The 22,077-nt window shown below is 42.3% G+C and overlaps 1 protein-coding gene across 1 annotated transcript in view; it reads left to right on the plus strand.

The window, feature by feature from the left end:
- The window catches only part of KMT2C (lysine methyltransferase 2C), a gene marked incomplete in the record, with an annotated part of 4,117,755 nt that overhangs the window by 2,809,292 nt on the left and 1,286,386 nt on the right, over positions 1–22,077 (plus strand). The window contains 1 exon segment of the mRNA XM_044066891.1: positions 5,859–6,073. Within this exon segment, the coding sequence (XP_043922826.1) occupies positions 5,859–6,073 (215 nt within the window).

Genomic DNA, 22,077 nt, shown 5'->3' on the forward strand with positions numbered 1-22,077 from the left:
TGGTGAATCTGGGTGTCTTGAGGCAATGTTACAACTACTGCCTCATGTACACAGACAAACCCTCTCCTTCTATCACAAAACACCTAACATATGTGAGAGATGCAATTATACAGCCACACTGGAGGCTAAGCTGTCTTCACCCAAGACTGGAACAGACAGTCAAGAGGAGAATGCACCACACCTCCAGCCACACATAGATCTACTAAAACAGCACTGGCAAAAAATACACATAAATACACAAAATCATACTCGGAGGCTCTAAATAAAAACCTGCAAAAGCATCAGATACCTCCAAAACAGACACCCAACCAACCTGCACCTCCCGTCACAAACCAGGCAACACATAAAACACTTAATTAGTGTGCCGCACAATCACAGCCCTTAAGGCGAAATAACATACCTAACACATTAGTAATAGGTGACTCTGCAGTCAGGCACACTGACGTCCCACTCACTAGACTGGACAAGCAGGAGGTTACTGTTAGTTGCCTGTCAGGTGCCAGAATCCGCCACATAACTCAAGCACTCAGATCACTCTAGAACAAGTACAAATATGACTCTGTCATTGTTCATGTTGGTGTGAATGACCTGAGACGTACCTCCCTGGACTACATGAAAAGAGACATGGAAGAGCTCTCAGATCGTGTAGTCCAGGCTGGTATGACCCTGACCCAGAGTAGCATCCTGCCCTCACCAAGAATGATACCTCAGTATAAAGAAAAAAAAATGATCAATTTCAAGAATTGGCTAAGCTTCTGGTGTCATTCAAAGGGGATCCAGTGTCTGTCAGCCTGGGACGACATGCTCGACAAGCCACATTGCTTTGCAAGAGATGGCTTGCACCTATCACTCCTAGGCTTTTGAATACTGGCCAAGGCTCTTGCTGCCCCCATAGTGCCTCTTTTAGGCAAGGCTCAGTAGTCAAACCCACCTCCATAAACTGCACAATTAACAAAAAAACGAGGGTTATGCTACTCAATGCCAGGAGTTTAAATCTCAAAATGCACACGCTCGAAGCACTCCTCAGTATGGAGAATGTCGACATCTGTGCAGTAACTGAAACCTGGTTCAAGGCTCCAGAGAGCACCCCAGCATTACCGGGCTACGATTCATACCACACGTTGCGGCCACAGAACACGGACCGAAACACAAAAGGAGGGGGTGTATCCTTATTCATCAAGGATACCTACACCTCCAGGTTAGTGGCGCTGCATGATATCTCAGATCATCCATGTGCAACTAACATCGGGCAGATCTGCAATGCAAATTGTGGCCTGCTACAGATCACCCTCCATGACCCAGGACCACCATTTCACCTTTCTGGAGACATTGGAAAACATGAAGGTCCTACTGAACACCCTGATATTGAGCGATTTTAATTACCCTACCATTAACTGGGAAAACTACTCAAGTACAAACTCCCACGCCCAGCGCTTCCTGGAATTCATCAACTCAAATGCCCTGGATCAGCTGGTAAACTCCCCTACACAAGGTGAAAACATATTGGACCTGGACATCACCAACATGGGCGACAGGTGTTCCACACTGGAGGTCAACCCGTCACTGGTTAGATCAGACCATAAACTAATCACTCTGGATGTCCACACCCCACCACCACCCCCAACTAAGGAAACCACAGTAAAAAACTTTTCTAAAGCAAACTTTACCTTACTTAAGACAGAGGTGGTAAGTTTCACAGCCCCATGCTAAAGGATAACGCTGCCCAAGATGCAGAAATCTTTACAAATGCACTCTATGAGCACCTACAAGGATGCATGGATTGTGCCATCCCTAGCAAAACCAAGACTCACTCCTCTAAGAGAAGGAAACCAGTTTGGTGGACCCCTGTCATAAACAGGCTATAAAATAGAAGGAGGAAACTAGTTCAGAAAAAAAGCAAATCCCAAGAAGGAAAGACATCCCTGATCAGTATCAGTAAGAAATTAAGGTCCCTCATAAAATCATCCAAGGATAACTTCGAAAGAAAAATAGCCAAGGTTTCAAAAGATAACCACAAAGCTACCTTTAGCTATGTTAACAATCTAAGTGGCAACTCACAGATATGCACTGAATTAGTGCAAAATAGCACAAAATATACTGAACCTACTGATATTGCCAACATCCTGGCAGATAGATTCAGTGCAAACTTCTCCCCTCTCTCACCCCCAAAAGGGCCCACAACAATACCAGAAAAGTGTAGTGTCCCGAAAATCACAGATGCACAGGTGAAAACAGCCCTTTCAAAAGCCAAAAGCACAGCGTCAATGGGGCCAGATGGTGTCCCAGGCTGCGCCTTGCACGAACTACAGAACGAACTAACCCCCCCCCCACCTAAACACACTGTTCAACCTCAGCCGCTCCACAGGCTGCATGCCCATAGAATGGTGCACAGCAACAATTATTCCTCTCCACAAAGGAGGGGCCACAACTGACACTGGTAACTATCGTCCCATAAGCCTGACTAGCCTGGTCTGCAAGGCTATGGAGCGCATCATTATGGAACTCATTAACAAAGACATTGGGAACCTCCAAACACTTGACCCGACCTAGTTCGGCTTTGTTAAGAGCAGATCATGCCTACTAAACCTGGTTGACTTCTTTGAGGCAGTCACTAAGGCCATAGACGAGGGAAAGGTGGTTCACACAACCTACATTGACCTCGCCAAGGCTTTTGACACCATTCCCCACTCGGGTATTACAGAAAAACTCACCAGCCTGAACATAAACCCCTACGTCACAAGATGGGTTGCCAACTGGCTTACAGACAGAACTCACACGGTAAGAATAGCGGGCTCCAGCTCCGACTCTAAACCAATCACAAGTGATGTCCATCAAGGCTCGGTCCTGGGACCCCTTCTGTTCGGCATATACTTCTCAGAACTACAGGCAAGCACAGGAGGACTATGGCTAACCAAGTTCGCCGATGACTGCAAACTGGGAGCCATAATTGACTCTCCAGCTGACATGGACATCCTCCAAAAGGGCCTTACTGAGAAGGACACCTGGTGTCAAAGTCATGGCCTCAAGCTAAATGCCAAAAAATGCATAGTCATCCCGTTTGTGAAAAACAAAACACCCACAAATTACCACATAGGTGGCAGCCCCCTTAATACAGAAGAGGTACTAACAGATCTGGGGACCCAGGTAGATAGTAATCTTTCCTTTGACAATCATATTGCCAAAGTAGTTAGGAAATCCTTCTATGTGACCCATCTAATTACTAAAGGGTTCGCATCTAGAAATAAAGAAGTTATAGTGCCCCTCTACTCGTCACTCATCAGACCCATCATAGAGTACAGTACCCCATTTGGGATGTACATCACAAGACACTTCCAACAGCTGGAAAGACCACAAAAGTACCTCACCAAGAGGATTACTGGCCTCAAACATATGTCCTATCCAGCCCGACTGTAAAATCTCCGGCTGTACTTAGTGGCACATCGCTTACTCAGAGGTGATCTCTGCCTGACTTACAAAGCCATGTCCAACTCAGAATTAATGGACATGCTCTACCTAAAAAGATCTAAGTCACTGCAAGCCACGTGCTCTAGTGAGCTAAACCTCACCACAACAATAAATAGAACATGCTGGAAGGATACATTCCTGTCACAGAGACTCCCCATGCTTTGGAGCAAAATTCCAAACTACATTAGGCAGAGCCTCCTCACTAACACTCTTCAAGAGAAACCTTGACGAGTGGATGGGTAACAGAAAATACACTCCTGGGATCACTTCATTGGCTCTGCTTGACAGAGGATCAGTTAATTAATCAATGGGGCGGCGAAAGCTGACACACTCTGGCTAGGCTTATAAATGCCCTCGGGCAGATAGCCTAGTACCTACCTATGAACATATCCCCATCTTCAATTTCCAGTTCTTCCAGGAAGCTATTAAGTCATTCCAAGGCCAGTTAAGAGAGATATTCACACTAACTTGTTCAATTTCCTCCTCGGGGGCACCTTCTCCTGGTGGGCTGTACCTGTTACATTTCCCATGAGAAAAACTCAGTCAGCATCCTCACTATGCACCCAAACCACCTTTCCTGGCTCCTGTCAGTTCTGAGAAGTATCTCTACTCCAAGATCTTTCCAGATAGCTGATCTCCCTCTTAAAGAGTGAGTTAAGGACCCTATAAAGGAACCACAGTTCCACAGCTTGTATTCCTGATCTTTTTTCATTTTATTTATTTTTGTTTTTTGGTTTTTTTTTTTTTTCTTTTTTACTTGTATTCATTATCTTATTCTTTTGGTCACTACTCAGAATTCATGAATGGAGGTGAGGATGGGGATTATTGATTAACTGGTAAATTGAGACCTTCATCCTAGGACAGATCTCCTTCACTTACCACCATAGTCTGGTATAACACCTGTATTATTACCACTGCTGTACCCATTCATTCGTAAGTCTCTGATCCCATGTACCTTCATTTGTGAACAAGGCTCCAAGATATTTAAACTTTTTCAACTAAGGTAGCTGCTTCCCTTTCCCCCTATAGAGAGCAGTCCAGTCTATTAAGCACTCACTGCCTTCATCACCCTTCCATCCAGCCGATGTATTTCAGCTGTAAGTTTCTCTGAAGCTCCTAATAAATTGTCATACTTTCACAGCTGTGGTAGTTACTTGTGATGAGTACTTCCTCAATATTCCTCTCTGAAGTAAAAAAGTGTAACTGAGGTAACTTAGATGTGCCATTAGTTAATGATCAGCCTCCTAATAAAAAGTGGATGGTTTTCTAGTCTCTCTTTTCATGGAGATTAGCCTTTATTCCCATATCTCTTTAAACAGTGGTGTTAGTTTAATGAATGGTATTTGCGCATTGTTAGAGGCAGAAGCCCTAGCAGGCAGACACTTCTGTTAAATAAATGCTTATTTTATGTCAACCCTCCTATCACAAGGAATCAGACAGCATTTTGACCCAGTGTTTTCCAGGAGGGTATAGAAACTTATCATAACCACTCATCCCCAAAGTCTTCTAGCTCACAAGTCTTTATGTACTTATGGGCTACTGGCAAACTAGATGTACAGTTTGCTTCTGTATTCTGGGCTGGTAGTATTTGTGGATATATCTGAAAAAAGGGAAGTCAAAGTTCTTGGTTCTCCAATTCTGTTCTCAGCTGGGGTGAGTGCCTTCTTTGTGGATTCTATAACTCTTCCATGTGTTCGTGTAGGTTTTCATGGCTGCTGTAGTTTCCTTCCAGTGCCGAAGGACATGCAGCAGGTGAGTAGGCTTTCCTGCATATCTCGTGTGTGTCATGTGAGAGAGTGTATGAGATGAGTCATTGTGTACATTCTATAATGCACTGACTGCCATTCAAAATGGGCTTCTATACCTGGTACTCCAATCAGTTCTAGGATAGACTTCTGCTTCCCTTAACCCTGATCTGGATAAATGACACATTGGCATAATAGATTAATATCCAAGCATATCCTTAACCTCTGGTATAAACTTTTCAGTACAGTGTATCCTTCACCTCTGGAACAAACTTCCAGGACATGTCAAGCAGAGTAGAACCCTTGCCATCTTCAAGGTAAACCTAGGTAATTGGATGGGCAGCCTCAGATTCTCTCCCCTTCTGCCTTTTCTTGCCCTTCTTTAAGCTAGAGGGAAATTCTGAATAGAGTTTTTTGGGTAGGCTTGTAATGTTCTGCAGACCGATTGCCTAGTACTTACCTATAAACCTACAGTTAAGTAGTAGACGAATGAAAGGTCACTGAGAATTTTTAACTGAAAGAATTATTGGGTACATTGTGTTTAAACAACATGATTTTTTTTGTGCTAAGATTGTACACTTTTTTCTTTGTGTATTGAAATATAATGTTACTTATTTGTGATGAAAATGTTGTATGCTTTATTAACAGGGAAAAGAATCCAGCTTTCAGTCCATTGGTTAATGACCCAAATAACACATGGACAGCACCTGCTCCCGTTGTAGACGGTGAATCAGACACTATGTCTAGTGCCCAAAGAAGCACTTTGAAGTGGGAAAAGGAAGAGGCTCTTGGAGAAATGGCAACAGTAGCTCCTGTTTTATATACAAATGTAAAATTTCCCAACCTCAAAGAGGACTTTCCTGGTAAGCAATTTCCTGCCAGTGTATAGCAGTTTTTGCCTACCCCCAAAGGCACTTACAAGTACCAAAATGTGATTGTATTTTTATTGCATCTTGTTTTATACAATTGTATGTAAAGAATGGAGTTGGAACTTTTCTAGTTCTTGTTCTGATAGTAGTACAGCTCCACTGATGTTGAAGAATAAAGTGACTACAACCCAGGCAACCTGAATTCTGCAATCAGCTCAGGTACCTGTTGGGGCTGGTATGGATGAGGAGAGGAATAATGTGGCTTAAGCCTACTCAAGTTTCTTTGAGGAGATGGAGGGTTCTGTGCTTGTGAGAACACTCAAATTATTGAATCACTTGTGGAAAACAGCAGATCACACAGTGGTGCTTGAAAAAGGATTAGATACATGTTTAGTTGTTTCTCTTTTTGACAGGAAAATGGGGTCAGCAGTGTTGTTTGTGGTAGTAGCAGTTTCTCTAGGGATGGGCACAACATTCTGGCTAATCAAGGAGCCCTACCCTGTTCCCTCTACCAGAACCAGCAGGAGTGTTTCTCCCTTACCACTTAGGAGACCCCAGCAGCCACAGAGGATATGGATAACCCCCCAGTCCATATTGACGTTTAGGTGCTACACCAGAGGGATCCGGCGTAAAAGATGAATGTTCCGAGGAGTCAACTTTGGCTACAGCAAAGTCACCCACCTGTGGCCAGGGCATATTGCTGGCCTGTTGTGGTGGCAAAGGATGTTTGCTGAAATTTTTCTTTTTATGACTGCAAGAAGGACCTTACTATAGGACTAGTAGTTTTTCCACAACCAAGCCAAAAATAGTGTCCCTTTCTCAGAGAAAATAAGCAGCATAAGCCGGTAAAAATTTTAAGCTGTTAAAAGTCACCTTTTATCACAAAAACTCAATACTTTAATTCACTTTCCCAGCCCTAAATGCAAAAAATGGTTTTCAACTACTTTAAACAACTTTTAACTGAAAGCTCCGGTTTAAAAGTATGGTTCAGTCTCCTGACAGTCAATTAAAACTCAAAGTCCTAAGTAAAGAGTAACATTCCTAAGCAGGAAAGTGTATTTAAACAATATTTTTTATGCAAAGGGTTTTTCCCCAAAAGGAGCTTTTCTGCCCTGCAAAGGAACAGCACAAGCTGGCTGTTGATCCTCTAAAGCCCACAGAGGAGCACTCTGTTCAACGGCAGAAAAGCTGTGAAGAATTTGGCAGTCAAACCTGCATTTTTAGACAGCACAGCTCAAGCTACCTAATGGTATGAGCTTATGGAATGTGCCCAAAAGCTTTGGAAGTTGGTCAAATGTTGTATCCTTTGTAGGATATAACCCATATAGCTAAGGCTACTGAAGCAGCGATCAGTATAATGAACATCTGTTACTTCTGTCCTCATGGCTGGCAATCTGAAGCACATTCCGTTACTGACACTGTAGCATGACATAATGAAATGCTACATACTTGAAGTGCTCTCTTTTGTATAAGACTATAAACCAGGGTCCCATCTGCCTCATTTAGTAGTAGTTATGAAGGATAGTAAATACTCCATTGTACTCTTTCACAGAAGAGTAATAAGTTTTACTAATATCCCTGCTAAATTTTCCCTAGGCAGTATACCACCTCCCCATGACTTGCTGATAATTGTATGTAGGTCTAGGTGACGCCTACGTGGTCTGTAAAGTAGTGCAGTAAGTAGGAAATTATTCATGAGAAGAGTCATGCAACCTGTTTCCTAATCCCATTCCATTGACTGGCCAGGTTTTCAGACAAACTTGTTAAACTTTTAAGTCATAGTTTTCGGAGGTTGCTTATAAGACCTTCATACCTCTGCTTAGTTTGCCCTTTTCATCCCTTTGAAATAGAAAAGCCAATCGTCTGATGTAAATATCATGATCATATGTTTCCTCAAATGAACATTTTCAGCTTGCTTTAGCATGTCATTATGCAAATGATTGCTTTGTTAAAGGAGCTATGGGTTCTTTTTTTCCTCTGTGCTTTTTGCCCTTCTACCTGTTGTCCGTAAAGCAGTTGTCCATGGTCTACCCATTCATTCCCCTGATCCACTTCATCAGATTTGTGTTGGTCTGTGAGGGATGCTCTTTCCAGAGGAGTTTAGTTTTACAGTGACCCACTCTATGGTCAGCTGGTTGTCTTGTGCTGGAGGGTCCTGGTAATGGTTGTCATCTAGGCAGCCATGAAGAGGGCTTTGTTCCCTGCTTCCACACCATATAGATCCTGTATGTCTATTGCTTTAACAGTTGTCAACCTCATGCTAAACACCCAAGAGTGTAGATTCACCTGCCACTGTTACTGCAGTGCATATTCCTTCAGGCAGAAAATCAGCTATTGCAAAGAGCTGTCAAATACTACTCCATCAGGGATCTGTTTGCATCCATTTCATTCTTCACAAACTTTCTGCATTGTGGACATGTGTACCATGACATTTGGTCACTGGTTTATGTTTTCACTGGGCGTTATTGCTTGATCCATAATTTCAAGAGTCAGAGTTCCTTTTGTATTTCATTGCTTCAGGATTCTTATCCGAACCTTTCTCTTGCAGCCTTCCTTTCTTCCTCTTGTACTCCTTAGAAAGTTTTAATTTTTCTCTGCTTGAGATTCTTTCTATTAGAAGTCCACTGCAAAAGGCTATCCAAGTTAGATACAACAAATGCATACTCACCATGTCAGTTGATCTCTCTGAGAATACTTTCTGCACTGAGTGTTTCTTACTGTCCTGCAGTCACTTTTTCTGTAAGGTTTTACCGCTTTTAGTTGTGGATGGATTTTTGTTTGTTTTGTAGGGCAGTTAAGTATGCCATTTTTTTGTCTTGTTTGTTGTGCTTACTCCATGGTCAATAGTTGATTAGTACAGAGGATAGATATTTCTTCCTAATGCAGCATGTGCTAGTGTGAATGGACTAGAGATGCCCAGATGCTGGAAAAGGAGAAATTTCAAACTGGGGATATCAGAAGAGGAAATTTCATTAGTGAATGCTGAAAACATCCCATCAGTTCAGCTGATACTTGTTTGCCATTCTACACATCTGCAGCAGGACCTAGGCACAGGACTCTTCCAATTAGCCTCATGCACTTTCTTGTTTTTTTTACAGCACCTCCATTGATATGTTCCATGATAGATGGCAAGCTAAATTTAACTTGTGGAAGCTGTAGTTTTATTTTATTGTTTCTTCCATAGCATCTCTCTTATGTGGTCTTGGAGATGTATGTTGTAAAAACCTTATTATTTTACTTCCATGTCCTAGTTCCTATCTCAGAAATATACTGAGTGCTGCTGTTATTTAGCTTCGCATCTAAATTCCATTTTTCAACAATTTTCAGTAGAACTGTTCTCTGCAACTGTATTTTATGAGGCTTGCTTGATTACCTCCTGTAACCATTTCATTTTTGATTGAAGTCTGGAGAGTCCTCTCTGCATATAGCCTTTCCTTACTGAACTATATGTTTACAGTGTTCCAAAAGGATCTGAAGGCTGGTTTTGTGTCTTGATAGTTAATTTTCTTAACCATTATGTATGAAGGCTTTATTTTCATATTTCCCAATATTATCTGAGACATTATTGGCTTCTTGTCATTTTTAGTTTGAAAAACAGCCCCCTTAACTTTTTAGAATTTACTGTTGCTTCAATCTTTCCAAATACTGGTACACATCTAAATTTGATTTTACTCACTTCACATTCAAGATGAACATGCTTTAAGAGAGAATCTTGTATAAAGCCCTTTTGCAAGTTGACTTCCAAGATGGCTGCACACTGATCAACAGCCTGACTGTAACTCTCCCAGTGAGAAAACGGGTACTAAGATAAAGGAGTGCCATTAAAACTGTTTTGGAGGTACACTTTGGTTACTAGCTAGTAAGTACACTGCCTGGATGCCAGCAAAGAAGAAATTTGGGAAACCTGAAAGAAAATAATCCAGAAAAAGTGAAGAGAAAAGCCTGCCTACGAAGGATTCTGTAGCTGTTTAGCAAAAAGCAGTTCATGATTCACTTTGGTTCAAGACATGGATTGTAGTAATTTAAAGGAAAAAAAATAAGTCAAGTGTACTCGAAGGTGATTAAAATAAATGAAACATTGAATTGAATGGATCAACTCAAATAAAAGCCTAGAAAAAATAAAAGGCAATTTAACTAGCTGTTAAGGTGAACCAATAAAATGGCTGAAGTCACAGGTTGAAATGAACAAAAATCTCGCCAAGTGCGAGGCTTCTCAAGAAAAGCTCTTTCAAAAAATATGTAAGTACAGAACAGAGGAAGAAGAAAAAAAATGAAATTTTCTGTTGTACCAGGGGAACTGGAAGAAACAGACTGTATTTATTTTAATGAAGCCCAGTTAAGCAAATGGACTGGTGTTCTACAGCAGGATTTATTAATTGAAAGAGCACATTTACTCTGTGCTCCAAACCTGACCATGAGAATGCAGCCAACATCTGTATAAGAAAAGATGCAATCATACCGGCAGAAAGAGTTGCTCTGACAAAACTGTGACAGAAGGAAAAAGTATTTATAATTGGAGATAGCAGAGTGTTTGTAGAAAATGATTATTCATGGTACACCAGGCAGAAGAAAAGCAAATTTGTCCCAGCAATCAAGGAATGTTGAGATGCATGTGTGATATTCAAGGTGCTGTACCCAGCTGTCTTCAGAGTATTTTTTTCCTCGAGGATCAAAGACCTTTTCTTATCCAGAACACACTAAGGAGGAAATAAAAACAAAACTTTATCCAACAAAAGGTGGGAGAGCAAGCAGAAGGTGTCTCTGCTTCTCATTCTTTTGACAGTAAATTTCATAAAGAGACTTTGCTAGTGAAACCTTTCCCAGTGTTTTAACGGAGAACGCTTGAGAGACAGAAAAAAAGCAAAGGAGCGGACTAGAACAATCGAGAGTACTTTGGATTTGAACCAGAGTCTTGTGTTGCAAAATAGAGATGAACTGGAAGAAGACCAGCAGCACATAATTTAGTGAATAAGTGGGAGACTGTAAACCGTCGGTCAAATTTGTGAAATACAGCTTTGCAAGAAAAAGTGGCTGAAAGACAGCACTGTTGACTTGGCTAAACTTGTGGAGGGACTGTAAAGCATGTACCACTTTGCCGTTAATGTGTAAAAGGATATTAAACTCCTAAAAAAGTAACTGTAAGTAAAACTGTTTGTTCTTACTAGTATTTGTATAAATCATTTAATAATATAAACTGCAAACTATATGTAGTAAAGCAGTTATGTGTAGTAGTGTGTAGTCAAGGGTATTTTCATGTAGTGAGAGTCTGTTCAGTGAATGTTGTATATGTTGCAGATATTAAAGTAAGCAAGCAAGCACTTTTTTATTTGTAAGAAATGTAAGCTTTACAGTATAACAAGAGAAGAAAGGCTGGGCAAAAGCAAGTTTAATGTTAATATGCTGTGATTCTGGGCTGCTGGAATGGGGCTGTGGTGTAAAAGTGCATTGGTAATATTATATATAGAATTAAGGTATTTTCTTATTTTTTACAAGGATGAATTCCTAGATTAAAGCCTGTGGCTTGACCTGTAAACAAGTGCTGTGACGTCAGTCTTCATCTATTCTTGACTTGTGGGTATACGATTCTGTTTCTTGGAACTGATCTGGCCAATGTATAACTTACAAAAATCTCTCGATCTGCTAGTTTACCCGCAATGCCCCTCTCCACATTACCTCAGATCTTGTTTGCCGCTGTTATGACATGATGTGTCAGCCAGCTCTCTCTCGTAGCTAAGTAAAACTTTTTATTTACTCTCTTTCCTTACTAGTTCTCTGAAAACTCACTATTCTCTAATTTTAAAAAATCTTGGTCTACCCTTAGTGATTGTGTGGTTTCCCTTTACCATTGTTATTTTTTCCCTTCCCCCCTCTCTATCTTTACCGTTGGTAATCTTTCTACCATCGCTGGTAGATTTCTTCTTGTGGTGTGACTGAATTTTTTTCTCTTCTTTCTTCATTCTTTTCTTTCTCTCTGCCTCTCCTGCCCTTTTTATTCAGGACGATGGTGGAAAAACCTAAAAGCTCCACTATGGGCTTCAAACAGTATACAGGGTGTGGCAGAAAAATGCCAAACTAATCATAAATGTGTGTATTGCTTGGGTGTTCCCCACTTGACTGTTGACTGTATAATCTGCCAGGGTTTCAGCAACAGAACTCTGGCAGTGAGGAAAAACAAACCCTTTCTTAAAGCCCCATTCGAAAAAAGCCTTGTCTAAAACTGACCAGTGTCTTCCGGACTCTGGATTAAAATCTTCCCATTCGATGCCGACATCTCCCTGGGCACCGACTGTTAAGAAGCATAAACATGCATCTGAAGGTTCCTCTTTGAAACTGAAACCTAAAGATGTTCTTCATATTTCACTGTTGCAGTCATTACATTTGGGTAATCTGTTGGCAGGTTGCCCTCAGTCGGCCTGAATTCCAAAGTCTTGGGTCCTGCGTTGGTTGCTGTCTCCTCTTCCATGACGTCAGGTCTTCAGGGGTATAAAACATGCAGCCAACGCCATTTTCTTTAGTCTTTCTTGCCACGCGGTGCCTGAAGCAGAAGCATTTCGCAAGTGCCGGTCGGCCAACTACTGAAATATTCGAGTTTGAGTTTCAGAACCGAAGTCTTCACTAAAGCTAAGTACCCCATTGGGGAAACTTTTTTCTTGCTCCATACCGATGTCAGAAAAAGTTAATAATTGTATTACTTGTGGGAAGCAAATACTTCATAAGGATTTCCATTTATACTGTATTCCTTGCCTAGGCCCTGATCACAATGTGCCTGGCTGTCGGTTTTGTGCTAGATTTAACCAACGCACTACTAAGCGTCGGTATATCTTTGCCTCTAAGTATTTTGGAAACAGATTTCATTACTCAGAAATGTCATTGGATAGCAATCCGACTACGGGAGTACACAAAAAATGCAAAGAAAAGGACAGAGGAAGGTAGTCGAGATCCAAAACCGACGACAAAGCTTCTTCTAAGCCAGTTGCCGGTTTGCCGGTACTTAGGCGCTTTCGCAGCCCCTGATACCCGCTACTTTTGAGTTGCAGGCCTCTACCGACACCCATGTGGGATCTGGCATGCCGCAAGATACTCAAGGTGTTGGACTGACAGATGTATCTCCCTCGGATGGGTCCGGTGCCGCTGAGCAGGCACTGGCTTCTGAGGGTGTATTCAGACCTCAACATTTGTATATCAAACCGACGACAGCTGCAAAACCAAAGACAAAAGCAACTTCTAAGTCTAAGAAACTGACGTATGAGCCACATACACAGGCCTCTATGCCTAAAAAACAGATGATCAAAATGGCTGAAGACCTTATTACCTTGATTAGGGGTACCCATCTCCCTCCAGATAAGAGGCTTAGGCAAGACACTGATTATGAATCTTCAGATCAGGTTTCTATTTCTTCTGATTCCTCTTCTGATCAGGAATTATCTATACCTCCCTATGAGGATTCTGATGCAGAGGAGTCTATACCATCTGCATCTCCTCCAGAGGATTATTCTTTTGGAGAAGCCTTGCATACTTTGAGGGAGCATTTTCACTGGGAGAGTCAAGATTTCTCAGAATCAAAAAAAGAGGCTCAGGGATTTCCTCCTTCTCCCTCAACACAGGCCTTTAGCCATTCCCCCGTTTTAGACATTGTGGATGATGTGTTTTCGGAGTCAAGCTTGACCCCTGACTCCTTACCTCCTGCTCCTAGTAAGCCTGACAGATATTACAGGGTACCTGACTCACATACATTTGTATTTAGCAACCCTGCTGCTGATCCTGAAACTATTTCACAGGGTCCAAAGAGAGTTAAGGCCTCAGCAAAAAACCCTACCCCCTCTGACAGAGATTCAAGGGCACTGGACAGATGGGGAAAAAAGGTTTATACATCTGCAACCTTGGCACTCAGGGCCTTAAACTGTCAATTTCATGTACTTAAGTATCAACAACATGTTATGGGATTGCTGAAACAGAAAATGATGTTGATTTCTGAATGTGCAGAAAATAAAGAATTACAGGAATTATTGCATGCAGCTGAACAGGTTTGGAAAGCATACTTTGCAATGTGGTTTTGATTCCTTAGAGGCCTCTTGCAGGGCCGCAGTTACTGGATCTGTGATTAGGAGGCATGCCTGGCTAAAAGAACAAAATTTGCCTGATCATGTTAAAGCTGAATTGCTAGATGCACCTTTACAGCATGCTACTCTATTTGGTATTAAGGCAGAAGAGGTTTTAAAGAAAATGGAAGACAAAGCTAAATCTATGCAAACTGTTAAAGACTTCTTACAAGTGCAGCCACCAAGATTCAGTAGACACTGGCCTACAAAACATTGGTCCTTTCCTGTGTCAGACAGAGCTCAAAGGGGCAAATCCCGACCCCCCAAGCGTTCCAGATACCAGGCGCAAGATTCATACAGGTCAAAGCAATGGGGAGCTTCCACCTCCAAATCTGGAGGAGATAAAGCGCAAACCTGCAGAAAACAGTCCCAATGACTCCCCTCTGCCTACACCAAGCACTTACCTTTTGGCAGCACCCTTAGGGGGAAAATTTGCACTTTTTGCTCAAAATTGGCAGTTAATAACCCAGGACAAGTGGGTACTAAACATAATATCACAGGGATACATATTCCATTTCCACACTCTACCAATGGCAAATGGTTGGCCAGATCTGCCAAAAAATCAATGGGCAGAGGCACAGAAACAGGTTACGTCCCTCATAGATATGGGGGCCATTCAGTCAGTACCAGAACAGGAAAAAGGACAAGGTTTTTACTCGAGACTGTTCTTGGTACCCAGAAAGGACAAGGCCTGGCGGCCAATACTGGATTTATCGATTTTGAACACATACCTAGACATTCCAAAATTCAAAATGCTGACTTCGCAGCAGCTTCTGTCCATGCTGGGCAAAAATGCTTGGCTGGTGACATTAGACCTAAAAGAGGCATACCTGCATGTCCCAATAAGACATTCATGCAGAGAAGATACCTCAGATTCAAGGCTGGCGTAATGCATTACCAATTCTATTCTCTGCACTGCCCTTTGGCTTATCTACTGTGCCCAGGGTCTTTACAAAGTGCCTGGCACCAGTAATTGAATTTTGCAGACAAAGAAGTATACAAATATACCCTTACTAGGATGACTGTCTCATTCAAGCAGAGAACAAGGACACTCTTCTTCGACACCTGGAGTTTGTGAAGAGGCTTCTAACATGCCTAGGGTACACAATAAACGAAAATAAATCACAAGTGGTATCCTCTCAAAAGTTAACATTCCTGGGTGCAAGCTTGAATACAACTGCCCAGATGGCTTTCCTCACGCCAGACAAACAAAGGCAGCTGACTACTTAAAAACGAAGTAGCTGCAGGAAGCAGTCTAGACAGTATCCTCTCTTTCTCTGTTCGATTAAAATAACGGTTCTCCGCTTGTCTACTGTTCAATTTGTTTATCAACAGTAGACAAGCGGAGAACCATTATTTTAATCGAACAGAGAAAGAGAGGATACTGTCTAGACTGCTTCCTGCAGCTACTTCGTTTGTGCAGTTGGAAAAATTCTTTTTTGGCGTGTTTTGGCAATTGACTACTTACTTCAAACTGATGGCAACAAAAACCCAGTTTTCTGCAAGACAAATTCTGCAGGCTTTGGGGTTCATGGCATCCTGCATTCTGCTGATTCCATATGCAAGACTGCATATGAGGAAACTTCAATGGTACCTAAAAAGTTTATGGAGTCAACATTCTCACAGTCTGGAAACAATGATTCCTCTCATTCCCTGCCTACAACAGGTGGGCAAAGGCATGTCACCAAAACATGGGATGGCCATTCACTCTATCCCCTGCCAGCCAAACCTTAACAACAGACATATCAGATTATGCATGGGGTCCCACTTGGGAAGATTCATTCAGGGCATATGGACCCCAAAACAAATGCATCTGCATATCAACCAAAAAGAGATGTTAGCTGTTCAAAATGCCCTGACAGCCTTCAAGGACTTACTTCATCCAGGACAACTACTGATAAAGACGGACAACACCACGGTTATGTGGTATATAAACAAGCAGGGGGGCACGCATTTATATCCCCTTTGCAGACTAGCCATGGCACTGTGGGACACAGCTTTGACTTACCAAGTACATCTACAAGCTCAGTTCCTGCCAGGAAAACAAAATACTCTGTCAGACTTAAGCAGAAACCTTATGGACCCTCACGAGTGGAAACTAGATCCACAAGTCTTCAGCATGATAACAAAGCAATGGGGGAGCCCGGACATAGATCTATTTGCCTCTCCTCAAAATTATCAGTTGAAAAGATTCTGCACAAGGACTTATCACAGACAAGCATGGAAAGTGGATGCCCTATCCTTCGGTTGGAAAAACCTATCAGTTTATGCCTTTCCTCCTCTGCCTCTTCTTCCCAAGGTCCTACTAAAAGTCAGACAGGAGAAACCAAACATGATACTAATTGCCCCGGACTGGCCATGCCAATACTGGTACCCAATCCTAAGGAACTTGTCTCAATACCCATCTTGGACCTTACCTCAAAGACCTCAATTACTGTCCCAGCAAAACAGTCAGATCCTGTACAATCAGCTCCAAACACTGAACCTGGCAGCATGGCTGATCATGTAGTTACACCAACATCTCCTCTCAGTAAAGCTGTGATGAATGTCATTTTGGAAGCCAGAAGACCGAGTACTAGAAAATCTTATGCTGATAAATGGAAGAGATTCTGTGCTTGGAATCAAGCACAAGGAACTGATACAGCAGAACCAAATATTCCTCAGATATTACCATACTTGACTGAGATGCTTGACAAAGGCCTATCTTTCTCATCAATAAAAATCCATGCCTGTGCCATTTTGGCTCATTACAGTACAGAGCCACCAATCTTTTCACATCCTTTACTAAAGCAGTATCTTAGAGGAGCCAAAAATGTAGGTCCCCCCAGATCATCACCAGTATCTGCATGGGACCTCAGTTATGTGTTGGAAAAGCTCACCTGCCTCCTTTTGAACCACCTGCTACTGCAGATCGAAAGTTCTTATCATGGAAAACAGCTCTGCTCCTAGCAGTTACTTCAGCAAGAAGTGTCTCAGAGCTACAGGCCCTCATGGCAGTGGAGCCTTTTATCATATTTTACCCAGACAGGGTGTCTCTGAGGACCAACCCGTCATTTATGCCTATGGTGGTTTCCACTGTGGCTCTTAACCAAACTATTCATCTCCCAACTTTTTAGCTGAATCCGCAGAACAAGGGGGAGAGGATTCTGCATTCATTGGACGTACACAGACAGCTAAGATTCTACTTCAGTAGGACTAAAGCTCTAAGGAAAACTGAGCAGTTACTAGTGACATATGCTGCAGGATCAGAAGGAAAGGCTATTTCAAAGCAGACTATTTCAAAGTGAATAAGCCACTGCATTCGTTTCTGCTACGTACACCATTTCAAACCTGTGCCCAAGGGCATTAAGTCTCATTCCACCAGAACTGCAGCTACTTCAGCAGCCTTTCTCAGAGGAGTACCAACCAAAGACATTCTAGAGGCTGCTACTTGGAGTTCTGTTCACACTTTTAGAAAGCATTATCATTTGCCTGTCTACTCCAAATCCAGGGCAGGCTTTGTCACTGCAGTTCTGCTGGGCCTTATAGCCACCCCTAATGCTGTTTAGCTCCAGCCTCCCATCCATAGCTTTGGGATTCTACCCAAATGTAATGACTGCAACAGTGAAACATGAAGCACATAGTACAGTTGTGTACACTTAGCATAAATGTAGATGTTTGAGTGTATTCACTGTTGCAGTCCAGGTTACCCGCCAGCCATCCCCCTTTTCTTCTGGAGTTTCTCTTTCCTTCATTATCTTCTACAACCTATGTGGTGTATTTGCTTGTAGATGAAGGTAAAGTTTGGATTGTTGCATGTATATTTTACATTTTATTTATATTTTTTCTACCTTTTTGGGGGCACCTGACATCTGGGGCAAGAAAAACTAAAGAAAATGGTGTCGGCTGCTTGTTTTATACCCCTGACGACTTGATGTCATGGAAGAGGAGACAGCAACCGACGCAGGACCCAAGACTTTGGAATTCAGGCTGACTGAGGGCAACCTGCCAAGCAGATTACCCAGATGTAATGACTGCAACAGTGAATACACTCAAACATCTGCATTGATGGTAAGTGTACACAACTGTACTTTTCTCCACTCCTCAACAATCCTACTCTGGAAATCAAAGGAGTTGTAAGATGTGGTTGAAGAAGTCCCAGACGCCTTTCCAGGTCACATGTGGTTTGGATTCCCATGGGGGGAGTTGCAATGGAATACGCCATCCCAGAGGCAGAGGTGGTCCACAGAATCAGGATTCCAGGACTGTTTCTCTGGTCAGTGCTGCCAGCGCTCCTGAAAGGGGGCCTGATTTCTTACCTCTGGAGATAGTGGGGGGAAGATTTTCCTTGCACCCAAATGCCTGGGGATGCATAACCACCAATGCCTGGGTGCTAAGGATAATTTCTAGAGGTTATCTAATCTCTTTCACTCTTTACCCGGGAACCCCAGCAAGGCTCCCCGACATTCCACCCACTCAGAGAGATCGAATAGCGTTAGAGATACAGAAGCTGCTAGAAAAAGGAGTCATCCAAGATTAGGATCCGGGTTTTACTCGAGATTCTTTTTAGTGCCAAAGAAAACAGGGGACTGGAGACCAATTTTGCAACTCAGTATTCTGAACAAATTTATCCAACAATCAAAATTCTGGATTGTCATGGTTCAGTCAGTTCTTCCCGTCTTAAAGGAAAATGATTGGGTGTGGTCTATCAACTTTCAAGATGCGTATTACCACATAAAGATGGACAAACGCTCAAGAAAATTTTGCCACTTCCAGCTAGGAGCCAGTCATTACCAATTCAGAATGCTGCCCTTTGATCTCACCACAGCCCCCAGGGTGTTCACCAAATGCATGACAGTGGTCACAGCACACTTGAGGCTGCATGGATTCTGAGTATTTCCTTACCGAGATGACTGTCTCTTCATCACTTCCACCAGGCATCTACTACTACAAACTACAGACTTCATTCTGGAACAGTTGGGCATCACGGTCAATCTTGCGAAGTCTCAGCTAACACCTTCTCAGGATATGGAATTCATTGGAGCTCATCTCAGTACTCTTTCTTGTGTGGCATCACTTCCCTTCCACAGGTTGCACAAAATACAGTTGCAGGTTCGCCCTCTCCTTTGCTCAAACAAAATTCCATTTCAGCAGATTCTGCAGGCATTGGACTCCATGGCAGCAGCGATCACATTAGTTCTAATGGCAAGATTTCACATGAGACTTCTCCAGTGGCCGTTTGCAAACCAATGGTCTATTTTAACCCACCCCATGAATCATTTGGTCTTCATGTCCAGCCGATGCAGAAATAAGTTAGTCTGGTGGGTGCAATCCGAGGAGATTCTTCTAGCCCGCCCCTTTGTTCCCCTGCAGCCCAAGGCCAGAGTGACCACGGATACTTCACAGATGGGGGGGGGGGCTTTATCTCGAGATGACAGTTCAAGGCACTTGGTCCTCCTGTGAGAGCAATCTGCATGTCAGTGTTCTAGAACTAATGGCAGAGCTTCTGGCATTGTAAGTGTTTCATCCTGCCATACCTCATGGGATGATAGCTGTTCAATCAGGCAACATGTCTGTAGTCTGGTACAGCAACAAACAAGGTGGGACCAAATCCTATCCACTGTGTCGAGAAGCCCTTTGAGTGTAGCAGTGGGCCATAACTTCCAACCACTTTCTCATAACACACATCCCGGGGAGTTCAAAAGTGATTGCAGACAAGCTGAGCAGATGCATCCTCATGCCTCATGAGTGGTCTCTGAACTCCAGAGTAGCGAAGAAGATCTTTCTTTGCTGGGGCCAGCCTTCTTGCAACCTGTTTGCTTCACCCCTGAACAACAAGTTCAGAAGCTACTTGCCTTAATTCCCCCTCAGGGGAAGTTCTCCAGAGATGCCCTTCTCTATGACCCCCCCCACCCCAGGTCTTCTTTATGTCTTTCCTCCCTTCCCTCTGACCCCTCTTTTTCTCAAGAAAGCAGCTCGGTTGAGAAGCAAAGTGATCCTCATTGCACCTTACTGGCCTCAACAGGTATGGTTTACCTTCCTCTGGCCTCATCTACTTCACCACCCATGGATTCTAGACCCAGTTCAGACCTTCTGTCCCATCCTTGGGGACTAGTGCACCCTAAGCTTCAGACCCTCAAGCTAACTGCTTTGTTTCTCTAATTCTGTTAATCACAAGGCATAATAAAATTCCTTCTCTTGTACGACACATTTTGTTATCCCATAAACCATCCACCAGGAATCTCTACCATAGTAAATGGAGGAGATTTTCTATTTGGGCTTCTTATAATGGTCTGGACCCCTTTTCAGTGCCAGTAGAAGTTGTTCTAGAGTTTCTAGCTACCATTTTGATAAAGGAGCTTCTGCCTCTACAATCAAGGTTATCTTAGCAGGTATTTCAATTTTCCATAAAGGTATTGGTGTCCAGCCTTTAATCTCCCACGGGCTTTGTAAGGTTTTTCTTAAAGGTGCCATCTATTTAAAGCCCCCTTTCAAGGATCTGCTACCACCATGGGACGTGACTGTTGTACTGCATAACTCTTACTTTACCCCTGTTTGAACCTGCAGCCACCTGCAACTTAAAATTTCTTTCTTGAAAAACATTGCTTCTTATAGCTGTCACTTCGGCGAGACAAGTCTCCAAATTATAGGCTGTATGTTCTAAAGCTCTTTATTTAGTTTTTTTTATATAAAGACAGTGTCACTCAGAACACAAACCCTTCCTAAAGTGATTTCATAGACCAATATCAATCAGTCCATAGACTTGCCTGTATTTTCCCTAATTATTCTAATAAAGTCAAATACTGCCTGCACCTTCTGGATGTGCACAGGCAGTTACATTTTTATCTGGATAGAACTAAGCAACTTAGACAATCAGAACAGTTATTTGTGTCCTTTGCAAGTTCAACCTTGAGCAAACCTGTGTCTAAGGGTACTCTGTCTAGATGGATAATGGATTACATTTCTTTCATTTACATGGAAGAAAACTTAAGACTCCCTATGCCAGTGAAGGCACAGCTGTTTTTCATTCTAAAGCTTCTATGTCAGAAATGTGCTCAGCTGCAACTTGGGCTAAACCACATACTTTTATTACTCATTACAAATTGGATATATTCTCCAGGGGGAGAGGCTTCTTTGGTTCAATGGTTCTCCGGAATATTCTTCCATAAGGCCACCCAGGATCTAAACTCTGTCCCACAAATCAAGAATAGATAAAGATCTACAACATCAGATAAAGAAGTTATGTCTTACCATAATGTTCCATCTGTGTTGTTAATCTTCATCTATTCTTGCATCCCTCCCGCTTGCTTTTTTGGTGGAGCGACATCCTGTCCTGGGTTTTTATTTTTAGGGATACCTTGGACAAGGTTTCTGGCTGGAGTGAAAGTGTCTTCTTCAGTATGATTGCAAACTCAATCTGAGGTAATGTGGGAGAGGAGCATTGTGTGTAGACTAGCAACTTGAGAGATTTTTGGCTGATGCAAGCTATATATCTGTCAGATCAGTTCCGAGAATTGGAACCGTATACCCACAAGTCAAGAATAGATGAAGATAGACAAGACAGATGGACCGTTATGGTTATTAACTTTTTTTGTAAGCAAGTAAGTTTTAAAAAAATAAGACAAAGTGATGAAATATTTGAAAAATATTAAGTTTCTTACATCTTCAAGGAAATTTGTTTATTTTGTTTTCCATTAGCAAATGTTCAATGGGAGTCAAGAAGTTTGCAGCTGAAGTCAGCTGTACATTCTATTTTAAGTGAAATTTACAAAGATTTATTGCTGACTAGTTTTACATGGAAAGGAGCTGTCTGCAAGTGCAGGCAATTAATCTTGAGATTTCTGAGTATTCTTTGTTGAGGGAAATGCAGTATTTAAAGGTATAATAGCAAGCAGTTTACTTTTATTTAAAGATAGCTGT

The sequence above is a fragment of the Protopterus annectens genome, chromosome 3.part1, assembly GCF_019279795.1.
Source record: "Protopterus annectens isolate FY-2018-M chromosome 3.part1, PAN1.0, whole genome shotgun sequence".
NCBI lineage: Eukaryota > Metazoa > Chordata > Ceratodontiformes > Protopteridae > Protopterus > Protopterus annectens.